The sequence below is a fragment of the Leptonychotes weddellii genome, chromosome 6 (genome assembly GCF_054177405.1).
Source record: "Leptonychotes weddellii isolate Sample4059 chromosome 6, ASM5417740v2, whole genome shotgun sequence".
Lineage (NCBI taxonomy): Eukaryota > Metazoa > Chordata > Mammalia > Carnivora > Phocidae > Leptonychotes > Leptonychotes weddellii.
The window spans coordinates 31,296,294-31,315,134 of record NC_138374.1 but is presented as its reverse complement, the minus strand read 5'-3'; the positions used below and the strand labels follow the sequence as shown (position 1 = coordinate 31,315,134).

At 39.5% G+C, this 18,841-nt stretch overlaps 1 protein-coding gene across 1 annotated transcript in view; it reads left to right on the top strand.

Moving 5' to 3' along the window:
* Positions 1-1,669: 1,669 nt before the first annotated feature.
* KIF11 (kinesin family member 11) overlaps positions 1,670-18,841 on the top strand; it is a 44,846-nt gene continuing 27,674 nt past the window's right edge. Inside the window, exons 1-9 of the mRNA XM_081823812.1 lie at positions 1,670-2,021; positions 7,792-7,924; positions 9,054-9,151; positions 9,239-9,317; positions 9,737-9,922; positions 10,037-10,161; positions 13,122-13,212; positions 14,632-14,874; positions 16,579-16,674. Of these exons, the coding sequence (XP_081679938.1) occupies positions 1,945-2,021; positions 7,792-7,924; positions 9,054-9,151; positions 9,239-9,317; positions 9,737-9,922; positions 10,037-10,161; positions 13,122-13,212; positions 14,632-14,874; positions 16,579-16,674 (1,128 nt within the window). The 5' untranslated portion in view covers positions 1,670-1,944. The remainder of the gene's footprint in view (positions 2,022-7,791; positions 7,925-9,053; positions 9,152-9,238; positions 9,318-9,736; positions 9,923-10,036; positions 10,162-13,121; positions 13,213-14,631; positions 14,875-16,578; positions 16,675-18,841) is intronic.

Here is an 18,841-nt window from a genome sequence, read left to right as displayed (position 1 = left end):
TTGGAGGTTTGCTGAAGGGGAGGGTGGTGGGGGGAATGGGGTAACTGGGTGATGGACCAGAGGGCATGTGATGTAATGAGCACTGGCTATTATTTAAGACTGATGGATCACTGAACTCTACCTCTGAAATTAATTGAATTTAAATTAAAAAAAAAAAAGAGAGAGAGACTTGGCCTAGAGTGATGGCGGAGGCAGTAAAACCAACAGGAGTGCACTGGATGTGGTGGAGGACGAAGGAATCAAAGGTCTGGTTAGTGCCATGGGTCCAGATGAGGATTAGGGTGGTGGTAACGGGGATAAAGAGTTTCGTTTTGTACAGGTCCACTTTGAGATGCTGGTGAGCCATCACAGATAACAGTAGACACCTAGCTATGCATAATGAAGGTGACCAGCGATCCGAGCTGTATACTGAGATGTCTCCTTGGGGGAATGCAGGAAGTTAATAAGTAGAGGAACACAAAAGGCACCTGAGAGTTTTCCATTCCATCTGGCCCTTACTTAAAAAAATTAAATGATAGGGCGCCTGGGTGGCTCAGTTGGTTAAGCGACTGCCTTCGGCTCAGGTCATGATCCTAGAGTCCCGGGATCGAGTCCTGCATCGGGCTCCTTGCTCAGCGAGGAGTCTGCTTCTCCCTCTGACCCTCCCCACCTCATGCTTTCTCTCTCTCTCAAATAAATAAATAAAATCTTTAAAAAAAAAAATTAAATGATACCTAGGTTCCTGTGGGCTAAGTGTGACCCAGAAGCTCAGCTCCTTGAGCTGACTACGGCATAGGCCCATGATTCAGTATTTCCTGGGCCCAGGTCCTACACCTGAAGCTGTCCAGTCACCCCAAACAGCGCCAGGTCGCTCGCAATACGGCTACGGAAAGCCGGAAGTTACCCAGCGGGGGCGGGGCCCACCCACGGAGCGGAGCCTGCTGGGATTTGTAGGCTGACGGCTGCGGGCGCTAGCTCAAACTCCTTGAGACGCCCCGGGGGAGGGGAGGGGGATGCGGCGCCAAGTAGAGGGAGCGAAGCGCGCCCTGAGCCTGCGTCAGTCGTTCCGGAATGGTAGTCCGAAAAGGCAAGTGCGGTACTGCCTTTTGCTTGGAACCATTTAACGGTGACATCTTCTCATCAGTTAAAGGATAAATTCAGAGTCCTAAAAGTGACATTTAACATCCATTTCATCGCGATTTGGTACTCGTGGTAACCTTATTTCTTAACACTTCCTAGTTACTCAAGGCTATTCTGGACGCTGCCTCCGAGAAAGGGGCTCGCTTTGGACCTCTCTCCTATGTGCTTCCATAACACTGTCGTACAATTCGCTAATAATTATAATCATGGCCAGCTTTCCTGACACTACATGTTCTAGTCTAAGCTATTTGCCCGCGCTAGCTCAATTCTCACCGAACCCTCTGAAGTGGTTGCTATTATTTCCATTTTGAAGATGAGGAAATCTTGGTTTACAGACGTTATGTAACTTGGACAAGGTCACGTTGAAGAGTCACAGTGTTTACTCGCGCGGCTCCCCCATCGGACTAAGTTCCAGGCGAGTAAGGACAGACCAGCTTCTTACTTTCCCGCGGGCCACGCCCCGAGGGCGGGGGCCCTGGTGACGACACCGCGTCCCATGGTGCCCCGCGCGCCCAGGGCGCTGCTATTGGCTCGGCGTCTCGGCTCCTTTTTCAAATTGAGGCGCCGAGTCGTTGCTGTTTCCGAGGCTTCGGGCGGAGACGATATTGGTGATTCCGAGGCTCCCGCTAGTGCGGGACAGGCGCCTCGGTCAGTCAGAGCCCCTGGTGGAGAGCGGAGACGTCGAGCTGCTCGCGTGGCTTTCCCCGGCCACGTCAGTACCCGGCGGGGGAGGTGGGCACCCGGGCCGCGCCGACCGCAGGGCCCCTCCGCGCCCCACAGCTCCCGAGTCCACAGCCAGGCCTTGACCTTCGCGCGGGGATCGTCATGGCGTCCCAGCCGAATTCCTCCGCGAAGAAGAAAGAGGAGAAGGGAAAGAACATCCAGGTGGTGGTGAGATGCAGGTAGGGCGAACCCGGCAGGATTGGGAGTGCGGGGCTTTGCTGCTAGGCTCCCTCCTGTGTTGTCCGGAGAGAGGAATTTTGTTTGCAGTTTCTGCGGGGAGCAAACCTTCCTGTTTCGCAGTTTTCCGCATTCGGTCGATAAAAATGACACCAGATTGCTGTGAGTAAATTAGTGCCTGTTTCCGAAGAAAGGGTATTTGTACAGGAGGTTATATTTTAAACCGCTATTCAGAAGGAGAATTTGATCGCGGGTCTTTAGGGAAAAGTATGTTCTTTTAAAAAACTAATGTTGGAAAAGATTTAGGTGGCACTTGTATATGCCACTTCTTGCAGTTTCTCAGTTTGGAAATAAGACTGCATACCTACTTTGCAGGTGTTTTAGTACCGATGTTGGGATTACCGTCCTCTCCATCATTTCTAAAAGCACAATCGATCATTTGTTCTCTTTCTTGTAGATACTATGTTTTCTTAATCCCTACCAAACAAGAAAACATCATTATATTTAAATTTTAAAGATTAGCTTATAGAGTGAGTTTATGTTTTTAAAAGGAGACAACTAAGGCCAGTATAGCTTTCTGATTGTACTGCAACTTGGTCTTAGACCAAAGGAGATAGTTTCTTCCGGGTGAGTGGGGTGGAGGTGTTCAGCTCTCCCCAGATTGGTTTCCAAATAACTCCCCAATTTTAAAATTAGTAGAGAAAGAACATACTCGTTATACAAACTGTTGCTTAATTAGAGATTGATTTATTCAGCTTTTTAGAAGCCCTCCACAGTTTACTGGTCTGTGTGTTTTGTGTGTCTGTTTTTGTTGCTGTTGTTTTAAAAATTCTACCAACTATCAGCAACTTTTCTGTAAATCCAAAAGTTCTAAAATTTTTAAAAAGGGGTTATTTTTAAAATGTGTGAAGAAACTGTCTTAAATTATTGCCTCCTCAGCTTTGGTGACTTGAATTGTAGATGTCAAAGATAATAGCTAGCTTTCTGAACTAGGTGTCAGAGAGAAAATTTGATGGTAACCTTAAGTTCGACCACTTACTAGATGTACTCTAGAGTTTCTGTTAACAGTTACTTGTTTTGAAGATTGAAAAAAAAATAACAGCCTGTAATAAAAAATGCAAATTTTTATTTATTTTTTAAAGATTTTATTTTTAGGCAATCTCTACACCCAGTGTGAGGCTCGAATTCACAACCCAGAGATAAGAGTTGCATGCTGTACCTACTGAGCCAGCCAGGCCCCCACAGACGCAAAGTTTTAGATTATTTTGATTGTTTAATAAGGCTAGACAATACTGCTTTTTCTGGATGGTTTTATTTTCTTTAATTTTCGTTTTTATTGTTAGTTACAAAATATGTCAGACCTATAAAAAGTTATGGAGAACAAAGTAACAAACATCTGTGTGTCCATCACCTAAATTAGAAACAAAACAATCATTACAATTGGAGCCCCATTGTATCCCTCTCCAGCCCCCTTTCTCTCCCCAAGAATTAAACATTATTCATGTTTATTATCCCCATACATTTCAAGTCTTACCTAAAAAGAGATTTCTTTTACTTTGTCATTCATGAAAAGTGCTTAGGTTGTGTCTAATTATTTACAGTAATTTTTGTATAAAGAGATGTTTTTCTTTTCATGCTTTCTTTTCTTTTTCAAATATCTTTCCTAGGGCAAATATGTCCTTAAGCTTTAGTAAGTAAACAATTTATGAGGCCCTCGAGGTTGTCAAACCTTTTCTGTAAAGGGCTCACATAGTAAATATTTTAAAGTATTTTAGGCTTTGCAAGCTACATGTAGTCTCTGTCACATATTCTCTGATTTTTTTTTTAATTTTACATTTTTAATTGGCACAGTTTATTGTAACCTAAGAGGTCAGCAAGATTTCAAGAGAGAGATGACTTTATTACTTAATTACAATGAATACAATCTTTATTATGTCCTTTACTAGTATTATAACTATATGAAGAGAATTTTTTATTCTACCTATACACAGCTCAGGAGAAAGATATAACTTCTGGAATTGAGGAACTGATAGTTTTTATAGAGAGAAGTTTTAATAAGGAAATAGGCTTTGATATATGTATATACAAAGACATATATGCAAAACATTCCTCCCCCTTGTATAAGTGTGCAGGTTAGCATAAGTCCTATTAAGAACATAATATAAAGGTTTTAGGATTTAAGTTAATTTTGGCATTTGAATCTAGACAAGTGCTTTAGCAATTTAGATCTGAACTTTTATGAATCATTCATATATTTTAAAAGTGTATAATTGTGTTTTTTTTTTTTTTAAAGATTTTATTTATTAATTCGAGACAGAAAGAGAGAGAGCACGAGCAGGGGGAAAGACAGAGGGAGAGGAAGAAGCAGACTCCCCACTAACAAGGAACCCCATGAAGGGCTCAATCCCAGTAACCGGGGATCATGACCTGAGCCAAAGGCAGATGCCCAACCATCTGAGCCACCCAGGCGCCCCTAATTGTGTTTTTAAAAAGGCCCAGACCAGCTTTCCTTAAACACTAACCCAATGTGATGCTATAGTTACCAAACGGAGAACAAGACTGTTAATTCTGTATTAAATCAGCAAAGGATATTTTAGAGAAAGGACAACTTGGAAAATGAAGACTTCAGAGTTCATTATTCCAAGTTCAGAGCGTTTTAGTTATTAGCAGTGGTTACCAAATAAGCTGAAGGTCGATCTCTTTAAGGAGCTGCTTGTAATTAGCTTTGTTAGGAAGAGACACAGAACTGTTTCATTCTTCCAGTTTAAGATGATGCAGATTTATCCTTGAGAAGATTTTCTGAAGTTGGTATCCCTGTCAGCAAAGAGTCACTCCTGGCATGCTACTCACAGTAGAACATAAGGTCCGATGATGCCATTGAAACCTTTGTTCTTTTATGGAGGCTTCTGATCTCAACTGCTGCACAGTTCTTGCCTGGGCTATGTTTGTTGGTGCTTGCTGTTTTGCTGGACATCTTTTACCTGAAATCAGTAAGACTGTGTGGTCCGTTGTTTTCAGGTTTTCAGTGGTGGAATGAATCTGCTAAAGAACTGCTACTACTGCAGTATCTGATTTTTTTTTTATTAAACAACCCTTTAAAATTGTAAAAATCAATCTAGGTCTCTCGTATGAAAAGGGCCAGGTTTGGCTCACAGATTGAAGGTTATAGACCCCTCACATGATCTAACTACTGGCTATCTTTATTATACCCTACTTAACTCCCCTGTGGGCACCGCCCCCCCCCCCCAATCTACCAGGCTCTACCATAGGGCCTTTGCAATTTCACTCTGCCTAGAAAGCTTTCCCACCAAAATAGCTACATGACTGGCTCCCTCACTTTTTAGATTCTGCTTAAATATCATTAAATATCAGGGAAGAGAAGCCTTCCCTGACCACCCTAAAATAGTAATAGCAACTGCCCATTTTCCCCCATCATTAATTCCAATCCCACTTAGTCTGTTTTATTTACTTTGATATATCTATTTATAACACTAGGATAAAAGTTCCCTGAGAATAGGAACTTGGGTGTTTTGGTTTTTTTTGAAACTTGGTTTTGTTCACTGGTATATCCTCAGTTCCTAAACAAATATCTACCACATAATAAGTACTAGATGAATATTTATGGAATGAATAAATGAATGTAATGTAACTGTAGTGAGGCCAACAAATTGATGGGTTTAACATCATTAACAGGAACCTTACAATTTCTAATTAGAGAAGTTTGGTTAGGAATATAGTGGCTTTGCAATACTTTTTATTATAGTACAAATAGTCCTTAAAGCTCTTCAGTGGGAGTTTTGATAACTTTTAGAAATGTGTAATCTTTGTGATTATCTACTACTTGGTTGTGACATCTTGAATGGTATTTATGTGGTTAACATCATCACACATCCAGGCAGAGATTAGTTGAGAGATGCTAAGAATATAGACTAATTGTAAAACCTTTAACCACATGAGAGCAATTCATTCTACTTGATACTCTTGGCCTACCTCAGTATAAGTTGGTTTTGACTTAGGTTTGTTGAACTTTTAATAATATTGCATGTCATGGGTTATGTGCATTCTGTAGGTTTCACTACATTTGACAATCGATAGCATTATTATATATTACCAGGAAGTTGGTGAGTTAAATTTCCCAGGATCACAAATTTGGTTTTCTGACTGTCAAAAATATACTAGGGATGGGGCATGCCAGAGGATGTTGAGGTATCATTTTTAAAATAAACAGCAACTTGGTTTGTCTAGTGATGAGGAGAAAGATAATTTCCTATTTGCCATTTCCTTTCATAATATGTGATACTGAATGGGAAAAATGAACTCAAGTCAAGAGTACATTTCTCTCTTTGGTCCAGATGTGTGTTAGGTATATGCATATCTGAATGATGCCACTTCGTGGACTATGGTTCTTTTCAGCTCTTCCATCATTCCTCTTAGGATGACATTTATTAAGTATGTAGTTTAACAGATATTAGGATGCCTCCTATGTGCCAAGCACAGTAGGAGCCACTGGGAAACTGTAAACTAAATAGGATATCTTTTCTTTGAGAGAGAGGGGGCATGTGTGTGAGCGAGTAAGGGCATGGGGAGGCAGAGGGAGAGAGAATCCCAAGCAGGCTCCGTGCCCAGCACAGAGCCAGCACAGGGCTCAATCCCACGATCCTGAGATCATGACCTGAGCAGAAATCAAGAGTCAGATGCTCAACCCACTGAGCCACCCAGGCGCCCCTAAGCAGGATTTCTTTTCCTACATTGTGAGGTTGGTGCTATTACTTAGCCCCATTTTTCAAATGGGGAAGTATGCACACAGGGCTACATAGCCCAAGCAGACTGGATCAAGAGTCCTCACTCTACAGAAAGCCCAAGAAGGAATTTAGCTTAGAAGATTACTTCCTTTGGGAGTCTTTCCCATCACCCATGCTTCCCCCCACCCCTCCCTGTCCCAATCAATTAAATTTTTGCTATATATTCCTACAGCACCCTTTACATACCCTTTCTAAACATTACTTCTCTCTCTTTTTTTTTTAATATTTTATTTATTTATTTGACAGAGAGAGAGCGAGAGCAGGAACACAAGCAGGGGGAGTGGGAGAGGGAGAAGCAGGCTTCCTGCCGGGCAGGGAGACCGATGCGGGGCTTGATCCCAGGACCCTGGGATCATGACCTGAGCCGAAGGCAGCCACTTAACGACTAAGCCACCCAGGCGCCCCTAAACATTACTTCTTGCATAATCATTTGTTTTATGTTGCTATTCCCCACTAGGACAAACTGAGTTAACACATGTGAAGCATTTTGAATAGTGAGTACCTGACATATAGTAAATACTCAATGTATTAGTCATTATTTTTATCTATTTTTTATCTTGTGCCAGTTATCCACTGACAGGTTAGTATTTTGAACACAAATTTGGCATGTTCTTTCTACTGCGTCATAACATAACTTTCTCAGACTGTAAGAATAGTGGAAATAGAAATCTGAAAAATAAGTTTGGCATTTTTTTTTACAAGTTAATTCTGTTAACATCTACTCCAAGAAGCTGTCAGAATTGTCATGTTTTACATGTCTTTGAAAAGTAAAAAACCTATTTTTTATTTCTGGGAGTAGAAACTAAAAATTCTGCTTTAGCAGTATCATTTAGTCCCCCATTTAATCCTTGTCACCAATAGTGTTGTCAAAAAACTTTACTTTGTTATTATCTAAGGTATTAATGACAATGTCATCTGTAACCTGATAACTAAGAGTATTTAAAATAACTTTGTACATTTCTTTTTATAGACCATTTAATTTGGCAGAACGGAAAGCTAATGCCCATTCTGTAGTAGAATGTGATCATGTACGAAAAGAAGTTAGTGTACGAACTGGAGGATTGGCTGACAAGAGCTCAAGGAAAACATATACTTTTGATATGGTACCTATTTCTTTTTTTTTTTTTTAAGATTTTATTTATTTAATAGAGAGCATGTGCGGGAGAGTAGGGTAGGAGCAGAGAGAGAGGAACAAGCAGACTCGTGCTGAGTGCAGAGCCCAACATGGGGCTCGATCTCACCACCCCGAGATCAGAACATAAGCCAATATCAAGAGTCAGATGCCCAACCGGCTGAGCCACCCAGGTGCTCCTGGTACCTATTTCTTAAAATGCTGCTACTTTTATTATTTATTTTATTATTTACTATGTAAATAATTATTTATTTTTTATTTACTTTATTCTTTTTTTATTTACTATGTAAAGTTATTCTCAGATACACATTTCCTCTAGGTTCTAGTGTACGATTCCAAGTTTCAGTTGACTGAGTTGTCGTATGGTTTCTAGTGGGCTGAATGAGTTAATATATTAAAAACAAAATTCTTTTTTTTTTTAAGATTTTTATTTATTTATTGAGAGAGAGAGAGAATGATAGAGAGCATGAGAAGGAGGAGGGTCAGAGGGAGAAGCAGACTCCCTGCTGAGCAGGGAGCCCAATGCGGGACTCGATCCTGGGACTCCAGGATCATGACCTGAGCCGAAGGCAGTCGCCCAACCAACTGAGCCACCCAGGCACCCCTAAAAACAAAATTCTTTTTTTTTTTTTTTTAAAGATTTTATTTATTTATTTGACACAGAGACAGCAAGAGAGGGAACACAGCAGGGGGTGTTGGGAGAGGGAGAAGCAGGCTCTCTGCGGAGCAGGGAGCCCGATGTGGGGGTCGATTCCAGGACCCTGGGATCATGACCTGAGCCAAAGGCAGATGCTTAACGACTGAGCCACCCAGGTGCCCTAAAAACAAAATTCTTTTTTTTTTTAAAGATTTTATTTATTTATTTGACAGAGAGAGAGAGAGGGAACACAAGTAGGGGGAGTAGGAGAGGGAGAAGCAGGCTTCCCGCAGAGCAGGGAGCCCAATGTGGGGCTCAATCCCAGGACCTTGGGATCACGACCTGAGCCGAAGGCAGACTGAGCCACCTAGGCGCCCCTAAAAACAAAATTCTTAAAGTGAGTAATTTTGGAGTATTTTTTTTCCTGAAGAATTGCTTTGATTTTTTTTTTTTTTTGGGATAGGTTTTTGGAGCTTCTACTAAACAAATTGATGTTTACCGAAGTGTTGTTTGTCCAATTCTGGATGAAGTTATTATGGGTTATAATTGCACTATTTTTGCGTGAGTAAAACACTATTTTTCAAATTGCTGAAAAGGTTTAGATGCATGTATTTGTTTTCTAATTAACACTTTTGTTAATTTTGACAGATATGGCCAAACTGGCACTGGAAAAACCTTTACAATGGAAGGTGAGAGGTCACCTAATGAAGAGTACACTTGGGAGGAGGTATTTATTGTTTATAATAGATTTCTGTCTCTAAAGTGGTTGAAATATAACTGAATAGAAAACTTGGTAGAAGGCCTCTTTCTTGAAATAGAGAAGATCAATATACCCATGTCAAACATGATTGTAGGATAAACTACTATTTTAGCAAAATTAAAGTATATGGTATAGTTCCTGTTTAAGAAACATAGCGTCATTAGGAGAGAAAGGACCAATACATACGGCACAGTTAAGTGATAAGAGAGGGGTCTGTTTGAGACAGAATAGTTGGAGTAGAATATTGTGGAAACTGAGCCACCCAGGTGCCCCTCATATTTGTTTTCAAATATATCATTAAGGAGGCCCTTGTTATATGTGTTTTAACTGCCATAGTAAATGGCGTTCTTCCCTTATTTTAGTCCTTATTAATATTATAATTTCAGGATCCCTTGGCTGGTATAATTCCACGTACTCTTCATCAAATTTTTGAGAAACTTACTGATAATGGTACTGAATTTTCAGTCAAAGTGTCTCTGTTGGAAATCTATAATGAAGAACTTTTTGATCTCCTTAATCCATCTTCTGATGTTTCTGAGAGACTGCAGATGTTTGATGATCCCCGTAACAAGGTAACTTCGTCTTTGAGAATGAAGTGTCTCTGGATTTTAATGTGTGATGCTTTGAGAAATCAGTATATATATATTTTTTGTCAGACTAATGGATGATCTTTTGATATTGGTCAGAGGGGAGTGATAATCAAAGGTTTAGAAGAAATTACAGTACACAACAAGGATGAAGTCTATCAGATTTTGGAGAAGGGAGCAGCAAAACGGACAACTGCAGCAACTCTGATGAATGCATACTCCAGGTAAGAAAGCCAGTGTCCTCCCCCACCTCTCCATTTTCTTTTTTTTTTTTTCCTTTTTATTATTTATTTATTTTTAAAGATTTTATTTATTTATTTGACAGAGAGAGGCACAGCGAGAGAGGGAACACAAGCAGGGGGAGTGGGAGAGGGAGAAGCAGGCTCTCCGCAGAGCAGGGAGCCCGATGCGGGGCTCGATCCCAAGACCCTGGGACCATGACCTGAGCCGAAGGCAGACACTTAACAACTGAGCCACCCAGGCGCCCCTCCATTTTCTTTTTAACATGGGAAGTCAAATTGGGGTGGGTCAAAGTATGTGAGTCGCATACTAGATTGTATGTGTGCTTGATTTCATGCTTTAGTAATTGGCTTGAGATTTAGAGGCAAGCACCAGTATTGGAAGAATGTTGAAAAGGGAACAAAGACAAGTGAATTAGAGAAGAAGTATTAAACTTTTTTAAGTAGATTATTTTTTCTCAAATGAAATTGTACACAGGAGCCTAGATTAACATGTGCTTGCTGTAGTCGATTTGAGGGTGGGATGCTCAGAGGCTTACCTCCTCAGCCTCATGAAAGTTTTCCCTGAGCACTTTTTTGGGGTGCCCATGGATACCTAGAACAAAGTTTGAAAGCCCATGGTTTAAATAAGAATTAGAAGAAAGTCAGATAGCTTCATTTGATTTTTTTTCTCCAGCTTTATTGTAGTATGATTGACAAAAATTACATATATTTAGGTTGTCCAACATTTTAGAAAAATATAAAAAAACATAAACTTTTCTCATATGGCTTCATTTTAATATAGGAAGACATGGTCACTAACACTGGCTTTCCAGGGTAGAAAGGGGCATAGCTGATAGTAGCCCCTATAGAATGAATCCCAATTTCTAGAAAAGCAGTTTACCAAGTCAGGTGGATATTTTTTCTGCTGGTCTTTGAAGGAAGCATCAGAGTGTAATTAAAAGAGCTATGGATTGGGAGTTAGATATTTGTGTTTAGTTCTAGTTCTGGAGTTAACCAAACATGTGACTTAAGGAAATAAGTGAATTTATCTGAGTATCAGTTTCTCTGACCTACAAAATAATTATTAGAAATAGATCTCAGGGTGCCTGGCTGGCTCAGTCAGAAAAGCATGTGACTCTTGATCTCGGGGTCGTGAGTTTGAGCCCCACGTTGGGTGTAGAGATTACTTAAATAAATAAAACCTAAAAAAAAAATTAGATCATTTATTTCTTTGCTCCCTTATAACTGGAAATTCCTGCAACTCTATAAAAAATTACATATACATTTAAAGAAGAAAAATAAGATGAAAATGAAAATCATGACATTATGGGTGATTTTTATGATTTTAATTACATTTTCCTATAATAGCTTTCCATTTAAAAAATTATATATTGGAGGAAGGAGTTTAAGACTAAGTAATATTTCTTTTCTCTAAATACCTTTCTTTTAAATAAATTCCTGCTTTTTCATAAATTTGTATAATTTAGGACTCCTTTTTTTTTTTTTTTAAGATTTTATTTATTTCAGACAGAGAGCATGAGTGGGGGCCGGCGGGGGGGGGTGCGGAGGGGCAGGGGAGAAGCAGACTCTCTGCTGAGCAAGGAGCTCGACTCTGGACTTTATTGATCCCAGGACTTTGGGATCACGACCTGAGCCGAAGGCAGATGCTTAGCCAACTGAGCCACCCAGGCACCCCTAGGACTCATTTTTTTATATGTAGACTTGAGTAAAGGTCTCTTTATGAATGTATGTGGTAAAGTGAAGGAAAACAGTAAAGTTTCCAAAATCATAGTTGACTTCTATGCTTAATTGCGTTAATTCCATAATCTTGGATTAGAAATGGGTAAATAATGATAGAAAAATATGAAATATATATTGAATTCAGATTTATAGTTTCTTTATATTTTTCCTGTGCCCTTCCCCTTTTCTGTAACTTTAAATAATAAATAAAATATGATTCTTACTATAAAACTTTCCAAGTAACATGAAAAGTGCAAATAAGAAAATTAAAAATTATCATATTCCTCACTAATCATCAATGACATTAACAAACATAGGAATGTTCACCAAATGTCATTGATACAGGAATAAAAGAGGTCTTTGGTTGTCTATATAACTTTTGTATCCCTCAGATAAAAACTGAATGTCAATATATAATATAAGATAGACATTGGAACACTTTATGGTCTAGTGGTGATTATCTTGTAGTATTTCAGTAATCATTGCTATTTACCATTTGCTTTTCAAGAGAGGGTGTTAACTATTTCTGATGACATTCTCAAAGCAGAGCAATATATTTTTACAACAATTGACATTGAAAGCAAGTAATCTGATGACTTGTGTGGTACTGTTTGAATTTATGGTAATGACATATTTCAAGAGATTCTTATAAATAAGAAGATTGATTACAAGCCTTCTCCTCTGACATACCAGGCAACTGTCCCAAACCGACCCCACATCCAGCTTTTAGAGGTCTTGAGGATTCTAGTTCCTAAGTCTTTTAGGGTGTTTACAGGTAGTTTCTTTTTGGGGTCCCCTTTGGAGGCAGCAAGTACAAGAAAGCAAAAACCTAAGCATTGTTCTACCTACCCTCTGTCTTCCAAAATCTTATTAATGTCTCCTGTCTGATACTATCTTTCTCTGCCTTGTGGAGTTTGATCTTTCTTTTTTTTTTTTTTTTAAAGATTTTATTTATTTATTTGACAGAGAGAGACACAGCAAGAGAGGGAACACAAGCAGGGGGAGTAGGAAAGAGACAAGCAGGTTTCCCGCCGAGCAGGGAGCCCGATGCGGGGCTTGATCCCAGGACCCTGAGATCATGACCCGAGCTGAAGGCAGTCGCTTAACCAACTGAGCCACCCAGGCGCCCCGAGTTTGATCTTTCTTTGCTCTTTTTAATATTTTATAGAAAACAAATAATGTTTTACATTATAATGACTGGACAATCTGATCTTGTTTTCTAGTCGTTCCCACTCAGTTTTCTCTGTTACAATACATATGAAAGAAACTACAATTGATGGAGAGGAGCTTGTTAAAATTGGAAAGTTGAACTTGGTAAGTATCTACCTTAATACTAGTTTCATTCTTTTTTTTTCCCTCTAGCATTATTGAGGTATAATTGACAAATAAAATTATGTATTTAAAGTGTACAATGTGATGATTTGATGTATGTTCGCTTTGAGAAATGAGTACCATAATCAGGTTAATTAACATATCCTTCCCCTCACATAGTTACTTTTGGGGGGGGTGCTGTAAGAATGTTTAGGTCTACTCTTAGCAAATTTCAGTATAGTATTATTAACTGTCGTCACTATAGTGTACATTAGATCCCCAGAGTTTATTCATCTTATAACTGAAGGCTTATACGCTTTGACCAGCATCTGCTTCTCCCCCATTCCCCTGCTCCTGGTAACCGTCATTCTCTCCATTTCAGTGAACTTTCCTTCTCCCCACCCACCTCCTCAATTCTACACATAAGAGAGATCATATAGTATTTGTCCTTCTTTGTCTGGCTTATTTCACTTTGCATTACATCCTCTAGGTTCATCCATGTTGTTACAAATGGCAGGATTTCCTTCTCTCTCATGGCTAAATAAATATATTCCGTTGTATATGTATACCATATCTTCTCTCTATTTTTTTTTTATGATTTTATTTATTTATTTGATAGAGAGAGACACAGCGAGAGAGGGAACACAAGCAGGGGGAGCAGGAGAGGGAGAAGCAGGCCTCCCACAGAGCAGGGAGCCTGACGCGGGGCTCTCTCCCGGGACCCTAGGGTCATGACCTGAGCCAAAGGCAGACGCTTAACGACTGAGCCACCCAGGCACCTCCATTTCTTCTCCCTTCATTCATCAGCTGACAGTTTCCATTTCTTTGCTATTGTGAATAATGCATTGAACGTGGGAGTGCAGATATCTCTTTGAGATACTGATTTCATTTCCCTTGGATAATATACCTAGAAGTGGGATTGCTGGATCATATGGTAGTTCTTTTCAACTGTTTCATTCTTTTTTTTTTTTGAGAGGGAGAGAGAGGTTGCAGGAGCAGAGGGAGAGGGAAAGAGAGAATCTTTTATTTATTTTTAAGATTGATTTATTTTAGAGAGGAGAGAGGGGCAGAGAGAGGGAGAGAGAATCTCAAGCAGAAATCTGGCTGAGCGAGGAGCTGAACATGGGGCTTGATCTCGTGACCCTGAGATCATGACCTGAGCCAAAATTAAGAGTTGGATGCTTAATGGACTGAGCCACTCAGGCCCCCTCAACTGTTTCATTCTTGACCACCTCGGAGCAGCTTGAAATTCTGTACTTCTAGACAATAGTTTTGAAGTCACTAGGTAATTAGCTTTGTAGTGGATTGTTAATTATAAAAAAGTTATTTTGCTAGCTATTTAATATATTATATTTGAGAATGAAAGTCTTTGTGTCCAAATCCAGTGGAACTAACAACCTACTTTTATTTTCGAAATTCAAGGTTGATCTTGCGGGAAGTGAGAACATTGGCCGTTCTGGAGCAGTTGACAAGAGAGCCCGGGAAGCTGGAAATATCAATCAATCCCTTTTGACTTTGGGAAGGGTTATTACTGCTCTTGTAGAAAGAACACCTCATGTTCCTTATCGAGAATCTAAACTAACTAGAATCCTCCAGGATTCTCTTGGGGGACGTACAAGAACATCTATAATTGCAACAATTTCTCCTGCATCTCTCAATCTTGAGGTAAGCCCTTTAATAGGTATCTGCAAGTGTAGTAGGTGTAATTATTATTTAGCTATCACATAATTTATTTTACTTTTTTATCACATATTTACAAAGTTCATTAATTGGCTTCATTCATTCTAAGCAAGAGTAAAAGAATCGGGATATTACACATGGACATAGAGGAGGACACCACTGAAAAAATTGTCTTTCTCCTTCCTGGCAGAGTTTTTAATCTTAAAAAGCCAATTACTTAATGGCTTTTCCCACACAGTCTTCAAAAGAAATTGCTGTGGTCATTAGCAGTGCATGGTTACATGGGGTATGGAGATTTTTTTTTTTTTTAAAGATTTTATTTATTTGAGAGAGAGAATGAGTGGGGGGGAGAGGGAGAGGGAGAAGCAGACTGCCTGCTGAACAGGGAGCCTGATGGGGGGCGGGTTACAGAGATTTAAGTGAGGACTTAAAAGTGGGTTAAGTGAATGCTAGTGTTGTAGAAGCTCTTAGAGGGCACTGAAGATGGGTTGGATGTGTGAGAACAGGTGGTAAAACCAAGAGAAGCAAAAAAGATGGTGAAATCTCTTATTATGATTGTTTCCTTTAAATGGAGTTACAAAAGGTTTTATAAGGTCTCTAACTCTCCTTTCATTTTAAAAAACATCTTTACCGAGATATAATTCACATACCATTAAATTCACCCATTAAAAATATGTAATTCGAGGGGCGCCTGGGTGGCTCAGTCGTTAAGCGTCTGCCTTCGGCTCAGGTCACGATCCCAGGGTCCTGGGATCGAGTCCCACATCAGGCTCCCTGCTCAGCGGGAGGCCTGCTTCTCCCTCTCCCACTCCCCCTGCTTGTGTTCCCTCTCTCACTGTCTCTCTCTCTGTCAAAAAAAAAATAAAATCTTTTAAAAAAAAGAAGTATGTAATTCGATGATTTTAATGTATTTGCTGAGCTGTGCAACCATCACTAAAGTCTGTTTAGAGCATTTTCATTACCCCAGAAAGAAACCTTGTAACCCATTAGGAATCACTCTCCATTTGCCCTCACTCCCAGCCCTAGGTCACTACTAACCTACTTTAAAATATTTCTTTTTTTTTTTTTTTTAAGATTTTATTTCTTTATTTGAGAGAAAGTGCATGCACAAGCGGTGGGGAGGGGGGCTGGGAAGGGAGGGTGCAAAGGGAGAGGGAGAAGCAGACTCCCCAAGGAGCAGAGAGCCCGATGTGAGGCTAGATCCCAGGACCCTGAGATCATGACCTGAGCCTAAGGCAGACGTTTAACCAACTGAGCCACCCAGGTGCCCCACCCTACCTTTTTAATCTATAGATTTGCCTAGTCTGGACATTTCGTGTAAATGGAATTATGCAATAAGTGTTCTTTTGTGACTGGCTTCTTACACCTGGCATGTTTTCAGTGTTCATCCATGTGGTTAGCATGTATCCATGCTTCATTCTTTTTTGTAGGTGAGTAATTTTCCATTGTATGGATAATAGGATGTTTTGTTTATTCATCAGCTGATGGGGTTCATTGAGTGTGAAGACTGAAGTAAAAAATTCTTAGGGTATAGTGGTCCTAGTGGATGATAGATTTTTAGGTTAGATACAACCATAAATTATTTCTTGTAAGTTATTTTTTTTCTTGTAAGTTATTTTACAGTACATTTTATATATCAGAACTACATTATTCTTGTAATATCTTTAGTAATTGGCATTTTCTTCACAGGAAACTCTGAGTACATTGGAATATGCTCATAGAGCAAAGAACATACTAAATAAGCCTGAAGTTAACCAGAAACTCACCAAAAGAGCTCTTATTAAGGTAATTGTGAATTTTGGTAATTGTTAAAAGATTTGTTCAATTGCCTGTGGTAAGGCTTTTCATCTAATGATTTTAATTAATTACCTAATATATTAAAATGTTTTTTTCTAATGCTAATATGGTGACTTTACCAGCTCTGTCAAGTCAGCAAAATTTGCAATTATTTACATTTACAAAATTTATTTATTTGTAGCTTTAGTGTATAATCACCATACATTAATGTGGTATTAGGGTATAATTTCCATAAGACTCCTCCATTGTAAGCCTACAATGCAATGATTTTTAGTACATTTATAGAGCTGTGCAACATCACTATAATCTACTTAGGAAATTTCTTTCACTATATAGTTCCCCTTTGCCCCTTTGCAAACAGTCAGCCAGCCACTGATGTACTTTTTGTCTGTAGATTTGCCCTTTCCAGACATTTCTTAAATGGAATCATGCAGTATTTGATTTTTTGCATCTGACTTCTTTCACTTAGCATAACATTGGGGCTTCATCTATGTTGTAGCATGTATCAATACTCTTTCTTTCTATTGCCAAATGGTATTCCATTAAATGGATAATAACACATTGTGTTTATCCATTCACCAGCCAATGAACATTTGGATTATTTCCAGTAATGCTGCTATGAACATTAGCATATAAGTCTTTGTGTTGATGTATTTGCAGTCTTAGGTAGATACCTAGCAGCTTAATTTCTGTGTTGCTTAATAAGTTTATGTTTAACTCTTTTAGAAACTGCTTTCCACAGTGGCTGTACCACTTTAAATTTTCATCAGCAGTGAATGTGTGAAGGTTCCAGTTTCTCCACATCCTCTCCAACACTTGTTATAGTCTGTCTTTTTAATGTTAGCCATTCTAATAAGTGTATAATTGTACCCTCAGTGTGGTTTTAATTAGCATTCCCCTAATGAATAATGAAAATGAGCATCTTTTCACATGCTTATTATCCATTTGTATATCTTTTTTGTGAAAAGTCTATCCAAATTCTTTGCCCAATTTTTAGTTGGTGTTCTTCTTATTATTAAGTTTTGGGTTTTTTTTTTAAGATTTTATTTATTTATTTGAGATAGAGAGTGAGAAAGAGAGTACGAGCCATGGGGGGAGAGGGAAAGGGAGAAGCAGGCTTCCCACTGAGCAGGGATCCCTCATGGGGGGCTCAATCCCGGGGGGCTCAATCCCAGGACCCTGGGATCATGACCTGAGCCAAACGCAGACGCTTAACCGACTGAGCCACCCAGGCATCCCTTATTATTAAGTAGTAAAGAGTTGTTCAAATCTTTCAGCTATAAGCCTTTATGAGATGATTTGTAAATATTTCCTCCCAGTCTGGCTTGTCTTCCTTTTCTTAGTGGTTTATTTTATTTTATTTATTTATTTATTTTTAAAAATGATTTTATTTATTTATTTATTTGACAGAGAGAGAGACAGTGAGAGAGGGAACACAAGCAGGGGGAGTGGGAGAGGGAGAAGCAGGCTTCCTGCCGAGCAGGAAGCCCGATGCGGGGCTCGATCCCGGGACCCTGGGATCATGACCTGAGCCGAAGGCAGATGCTTAACGACTGAGCCACCCAGGTGCCCCAATTTTATTTTTTTTTTAATTGAAGTTTTCATTGAGATAATTGTGAGAAATAATACAGAAAGATCCTTAACACATTTTGTTAAACTACAGTAAAGTATCACCACAGGGATATTGACATTAATAACAGTCCATTCATCTTATTCCTCAGTTCTCCTTGTACTCATTTATGTGTGTGTATTTAGTTCTATACAGTTTTGTCACATGTGTAGGTTTGTGCATCAACCACCACAGTTAAGATACTGAGCAGTTCCATCACCACAGGGGTCCCTCATATTGCCTTTTTTTTTTTTTTTTTTAAGATTTTGTTTATTTATTTGACAGAGCGAGAGAGGGAACACAAGCAGGGAGAGTGGGAGAGGGAGAAGCAGGCTTCCTGCTGGGCAGGGAGCCCGATGCGGGGCTCGATCCCAGGACCCTAGGATCATGACCTGAGCCGAAGGCAGACACTTAACTGACTGAGCCACCCAGGCGCCCCTCATATTGCCTTTTTATAATCACTTCTTTCCCACTCTCACTTCCCCTCCCTAATCTCTGGTATCCATTAATCTGTGCTCTATATCTAAACTCTTGCCATTTCGGGGC